The sequence below is a fragment of the Solanum dulcamara genome, chromosome 4 (assembly GCF_947179165.1).
Source record: "Solanum dulcamara chromosome 4, daSolDulc1.2, whole genome shotgun sequence".
NCBI classification, from domain to species: domain Eukaryota; kingdom Viridiplantae; phylum Streptophyta; class Magnoliopsida; order Solanales; family Solanaceae; genus Solanum; species Solanum dulcamara.
The window spans coordinates 9900018-9918817 of record NC_077240.1 but is presented as its reverse complement, the minus strand read 5'-3'; the positions used below and the strand labels follow the sequence as shown (position 1 = coordinate 9918817).

The following is an 18800-nucleotide window of genomic DNA, read 5'->3' as shown; positions in this document are numbered from 1 at the left end:
TGTATCGGTTTGGTTTGAACAAAAGTTAAATGAGAAAATAGGAAAATGTACAGGAACCCAATGGTGGCTAATGGTCAATTGAGTGGATAAAAATCATGGGTGATTAAGTTCAATATCTTATCTTAGCAAGAGGGAGAATATTAAATGATTTCTTTTCATCTTCTTATGTTTTGGTGAATTCCGTTATTTGATATCTATGCTGATGGTACATTGTATGTATCAGTATGTGAGAGGTAAAAGCTTACTCACATCTGATGTGTTAGAAGAATTCCATATTGATTGCAGAATGGATTGATGGTTGAACAATGCTTTCCTTGTGAGCTAGCTTTTTGGTCGAGTTAGACACATGTCATATTTTTACATGGCAGCATAATTAGGTTTATCTGGGCTCCTGATTCAGGCTTCAGTTGAACCTAGATGTGAAGGAGGTGTTTGAATGAGTTAGCTATATGTACCATATTTTCAGATGACTTGCAGGCGATGGTCTTTGTCAAACAAAAGAGCAGTTCCCCCCAAGGTTCAATTCTACTGTACTATCTCAATCACTCTCCAGTAGCTGTGCTCCTTCTTCTTCATATGAACAGAGTGAGCCGAGAGGTTGAGCGGAGGATTCTCCGGCTGCTCCACGGCCAAAAATCTCGAACCGAACTCACTCAAATCCATGCCCACATCCTTCGCCACCATCTTCACCATTCTAACCAGCTCATCTCCCATTTCATTTCCATCTGCGGCTCCCTTAACAGAATGCTTTATGCATCCCTCATATTTCAACACTTCCAAAATCCCAACATCTTTCTCTTCAATTCCATGATTAAAGGTTACTCCTTATGTGGCCCTTATCAAAATTCTGTTGCCTTCTTTTCCACTATGAAACGACTTGGCATTTGGCCTGATGAGTTCACTTTCGCCCCTTTGCTCAAGGCTTGTGCTAATCTTGAGGACTTGGAATTGGGCCAAGGAGTACATAAGCATGTGCTTGCACTTGGGTTTGGCAGATTTGGGTCGATAAGGATTGGGATTGTTGAGTTGTACTCTGGATGTGGGAGGATAATGGATGCGAAGAAAGTGTTTGATGAAATGCCTCACAGAGATGTGATTCTTTGGAATTTGATGGTAAAGGGCTATTCTCAAAGTGGAAATGTGGATATGGGACTTGGGCTGTTTAGGCAAATGGATGAGAGGACTGTTGTTTCTTGGAATTTGATGATTTCCTTGTTAGCGCAAAATGGGAGGGAGAAGGAGGGTCTAGCACTTTTCCATGAGATGAGGAATGGTGAGTTTGAGCCTGATGAAGCTACTGTTGTTACTGTGTTACCTGTTTGTGCTCAATTAGGAGAACTTGATTTGGGAAGGTGGATTCATTCTTATGCTAAGTCTAAAGGCTTCTATCCCAATCTCGTATCCGTTGGCAATGCATTGGTTGATTTCTTTGGAAAATCTGGTGACTTGGATACTGCTTTTACAATATTCAAGGACATGCCTAGGAAAAATGTAGTTTCTTGGAATGCAGCGATATCAAACTGTGCTTTTAACGGGAAGGGTGAATTGGGAGTACAATTGTTTGATGAGATGTTAGATGAAGGTCAGAGACCTAATGATTCAACTTTTGTAGGTGTTTTAGCATGTTGTGCCCATGCAGGTTTGGTCCAAAGAGGGGGAGATCTGTTTGATTCTATGATTGCTAATCATGGTATAGAGCCAACAATTGAGCATTATGGATGCATGGTTGATCTTCTAGGTCGTGGTGGCTGTCTAAAGGAGGCTCATAAACTGGTGAAAACCATGACAATGGAACCAAATGCTGCTATATGGGGTGCATTGGTTAGTGCTTGTCGAACTCATGGTGAAATGGAGCTGGCTGAATGTGCACTTAAGGAACTTATTAAACTTGAACCTTGGAATTCCGGTAACTATGTATTGTTATCCAATATTTATGCTGATAGAGGAAAATGGGAAGAAGTTGAAAAGGTGAGAGTGTTGATGAGGGGAAATAGCATTAAGAAATCACCAGGACAGAGCACAGTTGTTTGATCATTTGTTGACTTCATTATATGGCTAGTCCCTTAGCTTGCATCCTAGACTATGGGTGTTTGCATTTTGCATCAAGATATGGTCCCTTCGATGAACAGATCTTTCTAATTGACCTCTTTTTCTGCAATGAAATGTCAATAATCCCCAAGGTGAAAGAAACATATTGAAGGGATTTTGATCTTCTTTAAACTTTGAATGCATGAAAGTGAACTGAACTCATAAGTGAAAGTCATAGTGGCAAATGTGTAGTGTGGAGACAGAGAGTACAAGAGAAGGAAAATGTGTTAGGTGTGCAAGTCACCAAATCTAGGTTCCATTTCCCGTTTCTTGTTGCTGTAATTCTCTTCAATTGATGTAATAACAAAGAGAGTATAAAAGATAGATAAAAGATCAAATGTTTTTTTTTTTCTTCTTTTGACAAGTGAAGAAATGGGCATTTTCTTTCGTTTTCCTCTTTGTTGAATAACAGTAAAAGGAAGTGGAGATGCGGGGTATCGATCCCCGTACCTCTCGCATGCTAAGCGAGCGCTCTACCATCTGAGCTACATCCCCAGTTTACTTTCTTATGTGCAATATTATTTTTAACCAAAAATATAAACTTATATTCACAAGTCAAATTGCCTTGTACAGATTTGTGAGATAGGCTTTTAATAATTCTTGTACCTGAATATTCTTATTGGATACTTTAAGGAAGCAGTATACACAGATTTTTGGTCGGAAAAAAGCGCTATTTATATCTTGTATGCAAACATAATCTCAAGAGACGAAGAGACACATATACTTTTCATTGTAAGTCTTCTGGTGGGTAGTTTATTTGGGACGGATGTCTTCTAAAGAATAACAAAAGTGTGCGAAGGTAGGCAACCAGAAGAAGAGGGTTCAGGTTACACGAACTAATCCTTTTCTCTCAAATGTATGCCATTTTCGAACATCATGTAGGAGTATCTCGATCCTTTTGCATCACCTTCTGAAAGGGTAGTAATAAGGGGATTTGGGTGGCCTATCTCTCTCCTCAACGCTTTAAAACGAGCTAGAAGAGGAAGAAAATACACAATAAAAGTCTCATCCTTTCAGTCGGCAAGCTAAAGGAGTTAAACTGGAAATTTTACAACCTCAGTAAGTACAGGAGATCACAACGAGTAACTTGTGCTGAGAATAGGATAAAGGTTTAATTACTGGTTTACCAACCCAATATATACAAATAAGCTATGTTAAACTTTTGTATATATTAGCAGAAAGCTGCACTGGTGATATAGTATATATATTACCGTAACAAGTTAGAACAGCAAATACTCGACTTTTTCTCTTTGGAATATCCAATAGAGGAATAAATAAGAACACTTGAAGCAGCAAAAATGGAAAAGAGTGAATAACAGCTATGAATAAAAAGAAAACTGTAGACTAGAAATATATAATAGAACGCTGTTTTTTACTGTTTCACTGAAAACCTGGAGAAAAAACAGAAACTATTTGGCCCATAGAGATAAACAGACATTTTCAACTTATCCAGTACAAAAATAAGACTTAAAACAGAATAACAAATCTCACTTCCTAGACCCGATTACTTGATGTACTGAGACATCCACCTGAAGCCTTCCCCATAACCCATTTTGCGGACTATGCTGCACATGAACACCTCAAGTGGACGGACATTGGAGTCTGCCAGGTTTACCTTCCCCTTGCCAGTGGTGACACCTGTTAGCCCCAAATGGTAACGCAATTCGTCTTCTGAGGCAGCATAAGGGATGTCTATCTTGTTACCCAATATAAGAAACGGAACAGTGGCCAAGGACTCGTCGGAGAGGAGAGCATCCAGCTCTTTCTTAGACTCGGCAAACCTTTCTTTGTCATAGGAATCCACCAAGTATACAACAGCATCCACCTTCAGAAAAGTCGCATGTTACAATATGCACAACACCAGAACATTGTTAAATAGCACTTTTTACTTCATAGAGAAGATACATGATCAAAATTTCATTTTCTAATTCTAGATTTTGCAGGCAATTACTTTAAGACTAACAAACATTATTGCATATGGAGATACGTGTGCCATGCATTTCAGCAGTCGAAATACCAATTTAGGTCAGGTCTGACAAAATCTAGTTATGGTAAGCAAAATATAAACACTGGTCACTAACAAAGGAGTTGCATCTGTGATTCCCTCTCTGCTGTTTCCGTTGAAATATCATTATTAGAGATACAGGTTCATAAAGCTTTAAAAATACATCACTGCAAGACAAGTGAAATAGTATATACTTGGCTATCTCGCATAAAATCTATTCCTATATCTGAAAGCTAATCTGCAATTACATAATTTCTCTTTCATCTTAATATTCACCAAATAAAGGTGATCTATGGATAATTCAATGTCATAAAACGAATTAAGTGAATGTCAATTCTGAAAACTGTACCACTAACAATGACAATGGAAACAATTAGTGAAAATTTTGTATAAGAGGAGATTTAACAAGAAATAGAGCTGACTTTGTTCCGATAGAAGATCTTAGGCTAGTCATTTTGAAGGATACTCGACAATTATAAGGAAACAGAACAGAAAGCAACCGGGAAGAGAAATTATTCACTGTCTGCTTTACACATTGCAGGTGAAATGGCTACAGCAAGTCAAAAGCTGCTCTCTGGGTGGCTAAAACTTAGAAACCAAGGGGTCTATCATACCTATATTTTCCATATAAAGATTCAAAAAGATTCCTAAGCGAAGTTCTGCATCAACGAAGATAAATATAAGTGTATGGAGAGGTACTATTGAAACACCCCCTGAAAAACGAAAGGTGCTATCATCGAACTCCCAATATCAATATATGCCTCCCATGAATCAAATAAGCAGATAGAAGTTTATTTGGGATTATGAAGGCAATAAATTACCTGCCTAGGAAAAATAGTTAAGAAAAGTTGCCTTAATCATTATAATTGTAATAATACATGAATATCAAATTAACAACTAAAGCATCGAGAGTAACACTATTTCCCTGGAAACAAAGAGCAGTTGATGAGAGCGCAAAATGAAATTAGCAATAACAACCTGTAACATAGTTGATAGAATTCTCTCTCCAGTAAATAATTAATCATTTGTTAAACGCTGAACCAGTCTCCAACATTAGTGGACAAGAAGATTAAATCACAATTGATTTGTCAATTTTAAGACCATGTTAACCCATGAAATCTTATTGAGCATGCAAATGGCATCACTCGATAATTTCTTGAACACACAAACACTAACAACATATTCCTGTAAAAATGATAACTTTGCAAGTATGGAACCAAAGAGCACCACTCAACCAATAAAGATCACCCTAAGAAGCAAGTAACACACCATTTGCAAGTCAAATATCAAAATTAAGACAAGAAGAGAAACAAATAGCAACATACCTTAGCATAATAATCTTTCCAAACACGGCGAGCAATCTGATGACCACCCAAGTCAAATGCTTTGAACTTGATCTTTCCAATACTAAGCTCCTCTGACGTTGGGTATTGTGTTGGCTGATGTTGAACCAATCTCTGCCACAATTTAATAACCCTCAATCTCAGATTCAAGATTACAAGTAACCAATAGCAAAAAAACAGACCTTTAATCAAACTGCTAACTCTTTCCTCGTAAAAATAAAGATCCCATAAATCCACATCAGAGAATTCAATTTCATGTGAAAATTGGAGAATTCAGAAAAACAGATGAAGCTCCATTTCTTTATCAATTCTCATACATATAATCACATCAAGATATGTAAATTAAAATTAAAACGGCGCAATTATATGATAAAAACATATCTAATAGGGGAAATCAGGGTTTTGAGACCTCATCTTTCAACATATGGAGCAAGGTGGTCTTTCCGGCATTATCGAGACCCAAAAACAAGATCTTAGCCTCCTTCTGCCATAAGCCAAGGGTTGCCAGAATTCCATAGAACCAATCTACCAAGAACATCGTTGATCCGATTCGCTTTTCCTCCGATCGGAATCAAAGCCCTATGAATTGATGTAGGGTTAGCAATCTGTAAGAATTGATTGAAGGAGAAGTGCTTTGATGTCTTCTCCTCCTCGAAACGCTAACACCTGGCTGGCGTACAGAGAGAGAATTGATGGGGTAAGCTTTGCTTTTTGTCTTCATATATAAGTGGCCAACCCTAGTCAACCCACATGCCACCCTTTGTGAACTTTTGTGGATGTATTCTATATGTATTATACGTATGTAATTTTAAAAAAAGACCTCCACTTTTATTTGTCCACCATTTGAAGACTCAATATTTTCACTTTTATTTGAGACGCAATGCTAACATCAATTCATAAGTATTAATAAAATTATATTAATTATTCCTATATTTCTTATAATCCAAACTATATAAGTAAAAATAAACAGAAAAAAGTACAATACAATATACCAAATTGTTGGCTACCTGAATTTTTCATGTAATCCCCTCCCCTAAGAAATACTTCTTCCGTGCAAAAAGAGTGGTAGGAGAATCAACACATCTTACTTTTTGGTGTAAATTGGATCACCCATTTCTTTTTTAAAATAAAAATAAAAATCTATCTTTACACAAAAAAGTAGTAAACATTTCATATCAATATTTTATTTTACTTGCTTATAAGTGTCTTAAAGCACACAGACTCAGAGGTGGTCGACATGGCTGCTTTCTCAGAAGGTTATTTTTGGTATAAAATATAGCTGCTACTTAAGAGTTGTGTAAATTGATGCATTGAAAGTTGTGTTTTTATCCAAATTGACGAGAAAACCAACTGATTTCTTTTGAATTCCTCATGTTCTATAAATAGTGCTACTTTTATGGGTTAACTTTTACCCTTACTTTTTAATACTATTACTATAGCTCAGGTATATTTTGGTAAATATATCAAATTTGAAGATTGTTTAATGACAAGAAAAGGTCATAATGACCTGACCATATTCACTTTCTCTTTCCCCTGCATTAAAATGTTTATGATATTTTTGAAATACACTTAGGTGGTTTAATCATAAATTTACAAAAAAAATTAGTTGTGAATTTGGTGATTCTGTACATTTTTTTTATTATTATTTTTTATCATTATATATTTAAAAATTATGTAAAAAAATACTACAAATCATAATAATTAACAATTTAAAATATTTAAAAGATATATAAAAAATTTGATTGACTTTTAAAATTCTATCGGTACCATATAAATTGAATAACATATATTATTAATTATCAGAAATGACTAAAAAAATACTATAAGTCACAATAATTAACAACTTAAAAATTTTAAATTTTATTAATATTTCATAAATCAAGATAGAGGGAGTACCATATCTTATTTGAAAATGATAGTAAAAAATATTGTAAATCACATTAAAATATTTAAAAGACATAAAAAAATTGATCGACTCTCAAAATTTTATAGGTGTCGTATATATATTAGGACAAAAGAAGCAACATATATTGTTGAAAAATTATGTAAAAAATGTTATAAATCACAATAATTGATAATTTAAGATATTTATAAATCATAAATTTTTTTAATTAACTCTTAATATTTCATTTATATAACATAAATTGACACAAAATAAATAACATATATTGGGTCGTGCTGGCACGGGCTCCAATATCTAGAGCCCGTTTGGATAGACTTAAAAAAAGTAACTTTTATGTATAAAGTGTTTTTAGAACTTTGAAGTGCTGAAAGTTATTTTTATAAATAAGCAGTTGAGTGTTTGGATAAAAGTACTTATGATGTGAATTTTAGGGTTAAAAGAATAAAAAAAGGTAGTTTGAGAATTTAATTAAAATATAAAGGATATAAAAGTAATTTTCATGGTAAAAAAAAATGACTTTAAGCACTTTGAAAAAAAAAGTTAGAAATCCTAACTTTTCATTTCTGACTGACTTTAAGAACTTTATGGCTTATAGTCAGCATTAGGCAAACACGTCCAAAAGCTGAAAAGGGGTTTTAAGTTGATTTTGACCAACTTAAAGCCAATCCAAACGGGCTCCTAGTCTATATTTAGAGTAACAGAATATTTTTTGTTTCGACACATCAATATTATGTCTAATGACGAAGCAGGTCCTGTTTCCGCTCCTTCGTCTTTCTAAGTTGCTCTTTTTCCCATCATTATATGAAGCATATTTTGCACAGCGCATAATACATTACACCAACTTTTATAGGTTAGTGTTAATATCAAGATAAATGTCGCATCCCATTTCGTTGCTCAATGTATGAGTGAGTAATTGGAAGTTGGAACTAATAGGTTACAATGTCCTCACAAAAAATTACTTTCCAAGTGCAACCTATATATACCACAAGTTTAAACGCTAACAGACTACAAAACAAAATTGGTTCTACGCCAAATTCATTTAGGCAACTAATGTATGTGCGCACTTGTAGAAAGGTTGAACAAGAAACTTCTTTCTAGACTACTGCACAACACAATATGTGAAAATCGAGCCAACAAGCGCCAATCAGAAACTTATGCAAAATCCTATAAATTATGAATCCATCACAGCGGCTCCTTGAAACTTAAGCTGCAACTGGCTCAGCAACTGGACTAGAAGTGTTAGCTTTAACCTGCCATCCAAAATGTACATATTATTGCAAAAGTTGAAAAAATCCTTCCTTTCTAATTGTATATGACTCATAAAAGACAACGGGAGAGGGGGTGAACAAACTATCCAGTATTTCTTTGTGCGGGATAGTTTGTGAGAATAGATGATCTAATATACCAGTTAAAAATGAGAGAGTATGTCAGTTCACAACCTAAGGAGGATTTCCTCCCTACCTGCAATTTTTACATGCACATGTGTGAGGGACACTTCTGCAAATACCTGGTAGCCAGCTTATGACTTCCAATTAGAGGACAAGAAGATCTAAATACACTAAATTTAGGGATTAAAGAATAAGCCAAGCTTCAATGGTATTTTGAGAACCCAGGATATCCCACCGCCCTCCAGGGCATCTTGACAGGAGATGACTGTAATCCTTTCTTTTATGTGTGTGGATAATTAACGGTATTCTAATTCATGGGGAAATGAACTATGTTATTGTCTAGAGAAAACTAAAATTACCCGCAAAAACAGAGAACCGAGAGATTACCTTTGCTGCCTTAAAGAGTTCATCAATCACTTCAGACAAGGTTGGATGCGCATGAACAGCATACTTTATGTCCTGCAAGATGCGAAATGATAAAGCAAAATGGGATAATGTTGCTAAAAATGTAACTGGCATATATTTTCTTTTACACGAGAATCATGATGCTGGAATCCAGCTGAAGATCGCAATGATTGCAAAAAAGAAATAGAATTTTGGTACTGAAAGAAAACATGTCCCTTCCATCATAAACCTATAACCAAATCGGTTGAAAGTCTTTCCAGGAACTGTTTATTTTGTGAGGGTAATATGCAATGGCAGGTAATGTCTACTTGTATACAGAAAATGCAATGGAAGTTCATGTCTACCTGTATGCGTGTTCCCAGAGCTATGGCGTTGGATGCTTCATGAATGAGGTCAGCAGCATGCATTCCAAAAATGTGAACACCTAGGATCTCCCCATTGTCGGGTCTATATATCAACTGCATTGGACAAACATTTCAATGAAAAAAAACAATCCTACTAGTCTTGGGAAACTAGAGACAGACTAAAACCACCAGAAAACTAAAAACAAACTGCAAGAAGTAGCTCCTAATCATATAGAAATCCATGAAGAAAAATCAATTAGAAAAGATCATCGTGTCCACCTTTGCAAGTCCCTCCCCTTCATTTTCAGCTAGGGCTTTTGTGTTGGCCTTGAAACTAGTCTTGGCTATACCAATCTCAAAGCCCTCCTTGTCAGCTTTTTCTCTGGCTTGAGGCTGCAAGATTGCAAGAAAATGATAAAAACCCATAACTAAAAAAGACAGATTGAATGTTAACAAGCTAGAGAAAAATGGAATTTCTACAATAAATACAAACATTCTTCAGTGAGTTTGCATACAAATCAAGTGTATGTAGGTGCATAAAATAGGCATGCTTGGTGAGTTCTAGCATATTTGCGTACAAATCAAGTGTATGTAGGTGCGTAAAATAGGCATGCTTGGTGAGTCTAGCATATTGTATCAGATACAAGCAGACCCATCAACCCTAACTTTTATTTAATATATGCTGAACATCCTAAAAATGCAAAAGTATTGTTGCAGTAAATTTGCCTTCTGGTGCTACATAACTCATGAAATGAGACATATTTAAAGAGCAAATAATCCAGATGCAACCAGTAAAGAAAGTGCACAAGGAAACACCGATTATACACCAAAAAAAAGTTACTGTACCTCTGTTAATCCGACCATACTAATTTCAGGATGGGTAAAGCATGCAGCTGGAATACTTAAATGGTTCAGGACATGGTCCTTTCCAGTAACTTGCTCAACAACTATATAAGAAATAAGGTCTAATGTTAAACAATTACAGGAAAACTTGCTCGATGATAATCATAGCAGTTGGTGACACATGAGATCATTACCAGAGATTCCTTGTGCACTTGCAGCATGTGCAAGCATCATTTTTCCATTTGCATCACCAATGCAATACAAGTGAGGAACCTAGTGACCACAAAGCCTAATGAGTTGAAAGAAAACTGTCTAGAGTACGTAAAGAGAACATTAATCATGCCTACCAACTCTCCGCTGGCATCAATGACACGCATGCGACTATCAACAGGAACAAATCCACGTTGTGTTTCAACATTTATCTGTTTATAAAACAATAATATGAGATGTCATAACATTTATAAAGTTAGTCTCAATAAACATTCATGCCACTAACATTTTCCAGGCCAAGTCCTTGCGTGAATGGAGCCCTTCCGGTTGCAATTAGAGCAGCATCTACCTGCAGCAGAATAAAATAATTTGGGAACATATAAGATGCTAGTGACAGGAATTGTGTATGAAGAGTATGTAAGATGTGGAAAACAAGATCTTAAATCTGATTAAAGGGAACAAAACAAAGTTTTTCTCCTTCTTTTGATGTTCATTAACACTACTCAGAAAGACCTACGTGCATAGACTCTTTTTTCCTCTTGCATAGTCTTAAAATGATGTGTTGAAAGAATGTTGATTTAACTGATACAGTTTACTAGTAATTAAATTATCCTATACTACTGACTTAAGCTATGCACTTAATTTACTCGTATAACAATCACAATGTGCTTATCAAGTGTATATCTTGCAATGAAGTACCTATATGACTGATCAATCCAACAGTTATTGTTTTTCAATAAACAAGTAAGTCCAACAATGCTAAAACTTAAATGATGAATGAGACCTATGATGTTGCAGAAATACTCAATAAAGGTACTTTTACAATCCCCAGACTTCAAATTTATCAATTTGTTTATTGTTGGATATGATTTAGAATTTATGATCTTAACCAATAACCATAATCTAAGACCAAAAGGTTAAAGCTTCCATCCAAAAGCATGAATGTGAAATAACAATGTTAAACTCTTTTGGAAAAAAAGCAACAACTTACTTCCAATGTATCCTTCAGTTCCTTGGTCTTTGCATCAATAAGCTCAATAGTCACTGGTTTTCCATCCTTTGCTGGAGTTATCTGAAGAAGGTGCAATAAAATTCAGATAACTGGTTGGCACGTCGGGATGCAGGCTACTATTTTCATATATTACCTTGCTTGCAAATACACCTGTATGATAATCAATCTTTCGAGGATTTATGAGGACTCTCTGTGCCAATTTCCCAATCTCAGGATCAAATCCGGGCATGAGCTGATCTAAAGCCTCAACAAAGGTAACCTACACAGTTATCCAGTGGTCAGCATAGAAAGACAGATTATAAAAGAAAAGATTGATGCTCTGTTGCTATAGATACAGTCTTGCAGAAAGTATAATAGCCTTTACCTCACTTCCAAGTGCCGTGTACACATCACTGAATTCTAGTCCAATGTAACCACTTCCAACAATAGCAATCCATTGAGGTACAAATTCCAATTTGAGTGCATGATCACTTGTTATCACTGTCTTACCTGCAAAAGAAAGCATCGGTATCATTAAATGATGCAAATTCAACATAAATGTAGACACAATTACATTTCTTTTTATAACAAGAAATCCCCGAGGGCTAGGGGTGCACGGTTCATAACTAGGTGGATAATGGGCCCGACCCTATACTCTTCTCCACTTAAAGGCAGGGTAGGGTTTGCATCCGTGACATGCGCCTAAACCAACACATCACACATTGCACTCTTACCGCTAGACCAAAGCCCTGGGGCTGTATATACATAATGGTCTTTGATGCTTTGGACAAGAAGAGAACAAGAATGACTTGGCATGACAAAATCTAATGCTAATTCTGTTCTCTTGATGAGGATGCTGATTCTTTTGTCTTCGAAATAGCTTCTGGTGTTAAATATATGTGTGTGCTATATCTCATGTCTAAATCTCTACCAGCAATTCAACATAAATGAACTCAAGTAATTGTAGGAAAATTAATTCCAAATCTTGATGCAAAACATTCTTTACAATGTCAGTCAGGTAATGTTATACCACTTGTGCAGATGACAATTGAGCATTGCCAGACACATCCATAGAGCTACCGGACAATGAGTGAACAAACCCTTCCGCCGAACAAGTCTAGGAGTTTCGTACCTAATCTTTCATAAAAATTAAAAAGTGCTTCCAATGTATATGCTCAAGAGTAGTAAATAGTAAAAGCTAGTCTTACTAACACAAGTTTTTATCTCAAGCACTGAATATGCTACTCACAAGTTCATAGCATAAAAAATGGATCTATAGAACTTCCACTTCCAAAAAATCTTAAAATCTTCATCCCATCAATTGATGTTTCACAAAATTTAAAACTCTGATGTCAAGAGCATTATGAAAATAAACATGAAGCAATCAAATATTACAAGCTATTCTGCAGGCTTACATAAAACAGACTTGCAATTTAATAATTCAGTTGTTTATTGCGTTGTGCACACGCAACAATAATAAAGAGGAAAGCACTTACCATCAACCTCAATGCCTTTGGGCACCAAGGGGACAGACCCAGTAGCAATTATAATATCCTTTGCTGTTATTACAGTATCTCCATATTTGACTTTTTGTGGACCCTGGAAAAGCACAAAAAAAGCTTCACCATAAGAATCCAATTGGTTACAGACAAAGAGGTTAGTAGATAATAGTAATCTGTAAAATATAAACGTACCAAAACGGTCCCAAAACCTGTCAATATATCCACACCAAGGGATTTCATTGAATTGGTCAAATTACTACGAATCTTGGAGGCCAAATTATTTGCATGATCAGCAACACCCTGTCTGTCATATCCCGCGGCAGCAACCTTACAGTAAAGATAAGTGAAAGACTTAAAAATGAGTGAAAGACCTGAGTTAAAAGTTACATTAGGGGGACCCTCAAGCTTCCTTTCTAGATGCAAACTTCATTCAAACACAATAAGTAGGTACAGAAACACGTGTTGATTGTTGTAGATTACATGAATTATTTTTTCATCCACTTTTACTCCTATATCCCTGATTTTTAAATGATTTATGAATGTCACTGTTATAGGAGTTCAGTGATCACTGTTGCCCTATATACACCCCCAAAAAAGAGAGGTACAAAACAACCATTATTCATGTTCTGTATTTCTCAAATATTAGGGTAAATACAAACAATCAGACTTTCCAATTTTGACTTGTGCTCTGTGTAATACAGGTTTAGATACGAGTAAGTATCGAGTACGCTTATGACATGGAAGTACAAAAAGCTTTTGAGATATGGGGATCAGATACGAACTGTGGTACTAAGATATATGCAGTTTTTTTCACATTTTTCATTATATGTTTAAAATAAAGATATTATAAGAAGAACTTATTACTAACAACTGTCAACAAAAGCAAAAAGTAAGCACACACGTTCTGTCAGTTGTTTAAATTTAAATAGTATAGGCTATGAATTGAAGTCATCCAACATCCTTATCAAAAATCATTTGATATTATATGGAAGCATCAAAAACATTAGAAACAAGGGGTGTATCTCTGAACTTAGTCAATAAAACCACATTTTTTTGTTTCAAATTACATTTCGGCTGAAGTATCCAGGTTGATCCATCCCAATGCACACAATTTCTGGGTGTCATCTTCAAAATAAGAATGCTCCCGAATTAATAATAGCAATTAGATATGAGACACATCATACCCAGTGCCAATATGAAGTTTGGAATTAGTACTATGTTTCATAGTTTTGCTCCTAAACTACTTCATGTTGCATCACCTCATGAAGTTTACGTGTTGTGATTATGCAACAAAATACTCAAATGATCAAACAATTATGTTAACAGACATGCTATATCAGTACCCCATGTCAAAACCTAAACATGTTAGGTAGGTTTCTAGGAGCAAGAAAAGAAACACCTGGAAATCAAAAGACTTCATTTGGTGTTCATTAGGCTTCTGGGAGCACGAACAAGAAGTACCTGTAGACCAAAAGACTTCATATGGTGTTCATTCTGAAGCTCCCGCATGCGACCACTCACAGCAAGAAGGGCTTTGGAAGGAACACAACCCCTATTTACACATGTCCCTCCAACTACGTCCCCTTCAATGATAGCAGTTTTCAAGCCCTGCAAAGAATTTTAAGTAATTATGCACACTATTAGGTGGAAAAATAAATGGAACCATCCTGTTAAACCTAAGTTCCCATCCTATACAGGCTTTGACGATCTCACAATTAAATTGCATAGAGTCATAGAAGTGAAAGTGATGTTTTATAGGAGTTCACTCTACAATAAGCATCACCAATGTTGTTAAAGGCTCACTTAAAGCGCGCTTAAGCCCCAAAGCTCAGTGAAGTCCAGCTTGTGCTGCTTTCCTCGCTTAATTTGCGCTTTAGTGTAGGCATCAATCTGTTGAGGCCTGTACACCTTCATTAACGGGTTTAGGCACAACACCATATATAGCTTAATTATATTTTTTCCTTTTTTTTTGTCCAAATAACTTGTGTTTAAATTTTACATTTTCTAGCATTACATTTCTACATTTTATTTTTCTCCCTTGTGCTTTTCTTTGCTAAGCCAGCGCTTAAAGATCCAATTTTCTACAAATGATTCTTCATTAGTAACAATGCAGTTATATAGAAAATAAAGCACCTACTCCAGCTAATAATTCCTTCTATTGCTAGGTAGAAAGTACTTAGTTCTAGAAAAATATAGAGTACGGATAAATAGAGAAACCCAGCTAAACAAGTAATATCAACCGAAACAGAGCAAGGTAGCTTCGACTTCAACTTATCGGAATCCCCTGAGTGCAAACGGTTTAAAGTATTCAGCAATTAAACATAGCATGGCACTATTGGGCGAACATGAGTATACTTGTACTAACACAATTAAACGACACAAAATTAGATTTACCTTCTCGACGGCATGAAGAGCAGCACCATGACCACCAACACCAGCTCCAATGATAACCAGATCATAATCAAATCCCTTAGAAGGAGCTCCGTTTCCAGCCGAAGAAGCCACGATTCTGTTGGAACAAAGACGCCTCCTAGCATTAGAGGACTGGAGACGATGCGTAGAAAAGGACGAATTCAACGAATTGAACCCAAAAGCCTCCCTTCTAAGACCGCAGAATCGAAGTGATCGCGGATTCAACAAATGGACATTGGCATTGGAAACGACGGCGGCCGAGGAGTCCGATCTGCAGATCGTGGATGGTGAAGAGAGCGATAGAGAAATTGAAGATTGCATTGTGATTATTAGGGGTTTTGTGTGGAGATTGAAATGTGGGAGAGCAGGGGAAGAAGATAGTGAATGATGAGATATACTTATAGTGTTTGAGCTTTGAGAGCTCCGTTGGAGGTGGCGGAGTTAACTATGAGAGCTTTTCTGTGTTGTGTGTTCTTTTGTTGGTTGGATGAACCAACTACTTATTCCTCCGATTAATTTTAAGAAAATACATCACAAAAGGTTGGACCCAATTATACTTTTTGAGTTGATAAACCAAAAATATTATAATTTAAAAATATTTATATATAACCTAAATAAAATACCATGTGACACAGAATTGGAGATTAAGAGAGGCATATTTAACACAAAAGATAATGACACATAATTGAAGACGAGTATAAAACAAATTGAATACGTCATGGTTTGATTCACAGTCTTGTAGTTCTCTTTCCACACCCCTAATTGTTATTTTTTTAAAAAAAAAATAAGTGTAAAACACATGTAAATTATCTCTTTTTTTTTAGTTTCACATCTAAATTATTGGAGTATGAGTTTCATACAGAAACTATCACTTATTAGTTTGAGAAACACACATTTTTCTTTTATTCTACTTTCATCGTGATGTGTGTGCTACACTCTCTTTCATTTTTTTAAAAATTATCACATCACACTCCACATAGACAAAATATTTTACCTTGATAAAAATTAAATAAATTATTAAAATTAGTTAAAATTTTATTTTTTCCCCAATCCAAAAATCGGATCCATTCTTTTTTTAATAATAATAAAAAGTTAAAAATAAATATTAAAGTATTACTATGCCCCACTCTCCAAAAAAATAAAATATATAAAATATTTTTTTACCCCACTCCACCACTTTTTCTCACCATACTACCCCACCGCCCACAATTTTTTTATTTTATTTTTATTTTTTAAATTTCTTTTATAAAAGTTTTTTTAAAAAAAAAAATCTTCATCTTCCTACCTACGCACCACCCTCAAATAATAATTTAGATATGATATTTAATATTTTTTTAAAAAAAAATTCTACTCCGCCCCACCTGACCCTCTGCTTCCTTTTTTTTCTCATTTTGTGTTAGTTACATGCACATAATTTTAGTAAAGTATTTTTTACTTGTCGCATGACTTTTTTTAAAATAAAATATTTTATTCTGTTATATTTTGTACGCAAATAGAAAAAATATTTCCTATGAACATTTCTAACACGAACGAAAAAAATAAAAAAAATAATAAATAAATTAAGAGCGAAGGGTTAAATGGATGGGTATAATTTAATTTAAATAATAATAATAATAATAAGACTTTTTTATGAAGGAATGGGGAAGAGGAGAAGTATGAATTTTTTAAAAATATTTTATACAAGAAATTTAAAATAAAAAATAAAAGGACTAGGGATTGTCGGAGTGGGGTGGGGTGGAGGTGGTGGAGTGAGTGAGAAAAATATTTTAATTTTTTTTTAAAAAATAACTTTTTTAAAAAATAATATTTTTTGGGGGATAGAAATACTTTAGTTTTAACTTTTAACTAATATTAATATTTTATTTAATTTTTTATCAATATAGAATATTTTGTCCATGTGGCAAAAAAATTTCAAAAATTAGAGAGAATAAAGAGAGTGTATTACACACATCACTGAAGTGTGTTTCTCAAATTAATAAGTGATAGTTTAGGTATGAAACTCACACTTTCAATAATTTAGGTATGAAACTCAAAAAAAAAAAATAGATGTGTTTTTGATATTTATCTCTTAAAAAAAACTAAACTATCTATTTTCCGAAAATTCTTGCCCTTCTATGTCTTGTATCTCGATTTTGTATCATTTTGTTGTTATTGATGTTTTTGTTATTATTGTTGTTTCTTATTTTATAAATTTATTTTTAATAATTTTTTTATATTTTAAAAATATTTTAAATTATTAATTATTATAATTTATTATACTTTGCATAAATGTCTGCAAATATATAAAATTTATTTTAAAAAGTTACATAATTTATGTTTATTTTAAAGCCTAGGGTTTAGGTCCAAACCTTAATAAATTAGTTCCTCCACTATGTGCACACAAGAATTTTGCAAGTTCCTCTACTATTTGCACACGAGAATTTTGAAGCAGACATCTTAAAAACTGATTATGTTAAGAGAATTAACTCAGATTATAGTTATTCCTGGGGTCGAAATGTGGCACAAACAATTACTAATCTATCTCAGCATAAAGGATGTGGATCGTCCACTTTTTAAGCCGTTATAAAATTATCATCCTTCTCATTAAAAATAATGCAATTATTAGGTAGTAATTTTAAGAAAAAATAACAATTAAAATTTGCGGCATCTCGAACCATTCAACACAAAATGCAAAAAGCCTATCATCTGAGGACAAAACTTAAAATCAGACCTTAAACTTTTAAAATCTCAAAGTAATCATGAGCTCCTAGATTTAAGTTATCTATAATTTTCTCGAGGTTTTCCTCTATTCACCCTCTATTCCACTTGATAGACAAATTTATTTCACATCGTCCCCAAAACCAAACTTTTCCAATCACACGAGCTACTAATAAAGGAAAAAGAAATAAATTTATTCTTTAAGTTATATCAAAAAGTCAGCCACATATTTAAATTATTACGGTAATTTATTATACACTTAAATTATCTAAAAGTAAAACTATTACACACTTAAACGCATAACACCACTCTCATAGTATGTGGTGTATTACACTCGTTGCCACTTGGTGCCATATCAGTGCCACATAATCATCACGTTAGAAATTATAATTTTTATTTTTTTTTTGCTTTTCTTTTATTAACTATATTTTATACTAATTAACTCCTAATTAATTATTAACTATCTATTCGATTTTTTATATTCTTTTCTTTTCTTTTTTTTATTAATTAACTTTTCTTTTACTAACTATATTTTATACTAATTAGCTCCTAATTACAGTAAAACCTCTATAAATGCATATGCTTAGGACCGAAAAAATATATTCATTTATCGAGATTATTAATTTATCAATAAATGCATAAAATATCTATTTATCGATAAATAAATAT

General features: G+C 34.2%; 3 protein-coding genes and 2 non-coding genes across 5 annotated transcripts; 1 reads left to right on the top strand and 4 right to left on the bottom strand.

Moving 5' to 3' along the window:
- Positions 1-241: 241 nt before the first annotated feature.
- Positions 242-2137, top strand: LOC129884647 (pentatricopeptide repeat-containing protein At1g09190). The gene has a single exon (XM_055958934.1). It carries the CDS (start codon positions 481-483, stop codon positions 2029-2031), a length of 1551 nt encoding a protein of 516 aa, XP_055814909.1. The 5' UTR covers positions 242-480; the 3' UTR covers positions 2032-2137.
- Positions 2138-2510: 373 nt separating this feature from the next.
- TRNAA-AGC (transfer RNA alanine (anticodon AGC)) lies at positions 2511-2583 on the bottom strand. Its single transcript has one exon. It is a non-coding gene; the product is annotated as a tRNA-Ala (tRNA).
- An 827-nt stretch (positions 2584-3410) lies between these two features.
- LOC129886098 (GTP-binding protein SAR1A-like) lies at positions 3411-6142 on the bottom strand. The gene is made up of 3 exons (XM_055960630.1): positions 5846-6142; positions 5419-5550; positions 3411-3913 (listed from the first exon to the last, which is right to left on the bottom strand). Exons 1-3 carry the CDS (start codon positions 5972-5974, stop codon positions 3593-3595), a joined length of 582 nt encoding a protein of 193 aa, XP_055816605.1. The 5' UTR covers positions 5975-6142; the 3' UTR covers positions 3411-3592.
- Positions 4775-4895, bottom strand: LOC129888177 (small nucleolar RNA snoR83). Its single transcript, XR_008766599.1, has one exon. It is a non-coding gene; the product is annotated as a small nucleolar RNA snoR83 (small nucleolar RNA).
- Positions 6143-8150: 2008 nt separating the features above from the next.
- On the bottom strand, positions 8151-15983 carry LOC129886097 (dihydrolipoyl dehydrogenase 2, chloroplastic-like). Its single transcript, XM_055960629.1, has 15 exons — positions 15417-15983; positions 14484-14630; positions 13215-13349; positions 13017-13119; positions 11906-12030; positions 11675-11800; positions 11521-11601; positions 10816-10878; positions 10667-10741; positions 10514-10592; positions 10323-10423; positions 9756-9869; positions 9477-9590; positions 9115-9186; positions 8151-8589 (listed from the first exon to the last, which is right to left on the bottom strand). Exons 1-15 carry the CDS (start codon positions 15753-15755, stop codon positions 8542-8544), a joined length of 1722 nt encoding a protein of 573 aa, XP_055816604.1. The 5' UTR covers positions 15756-15983; the 3' UTR covers positions 8151-8541.
- Positions 15984-18800: the final 2817 nt, after the last annotated feature.

Excerpts from the sequence above, each read along its gene's own strand:
- LOC129884647 (XM_055958934.1), top strand. The coding sequence starts at position 481 with ATGGTCTTTGTCAAACAAAAGAGCAGTTCCCCCCAAGGTTCAATTCTA.
- LOC129886098 (XM_055960630.1), bottom strand. The coding sequence starts at position 5,974 with ATGTTCTTGGTAGATTGGTTCTATGGAATTCTGGCAACCCTTGGCTTA. Across the intron at positions 5,551-5,845 it reads TCCATATGTTGAAAGATGAG|AGATTGGTTCAACATCAGCC; the intron begins GTCTCAAAACCC and ends AAATTGTGGCAG. Across the intron at positions 3,914-5,418 it reads GGAAAGATTATTATGCTAAG|GTGGATGCTGTTGTATACTT; the intron begins GTATGTTGCTAT and ends ACTTTTCTGAAG.
- LOC129886097 (XM_055960629.1), bottom strand. The coding sequence starts at position 15,755 with ATGCAATCTTCAATTTCTCTATCGCTCTCTTCACCATCCACGATCTGC. Across the intron at positions 11,801-11,905 it reads ACACGGCACTTGGAAGTGAG|GTTACCTTTGTTGAGGCTTT; the intron begins GTAAAGGCTATT and ends ATAACTGTGTAG. Across the intron at positions 10,593-10,666 it reads TTGATGCCAGCGGAGAGTTG|GTTCCTCACTTGTATTGCAT; the intron begins GTAGGCATGATT and ends TGTGGTCACTAG.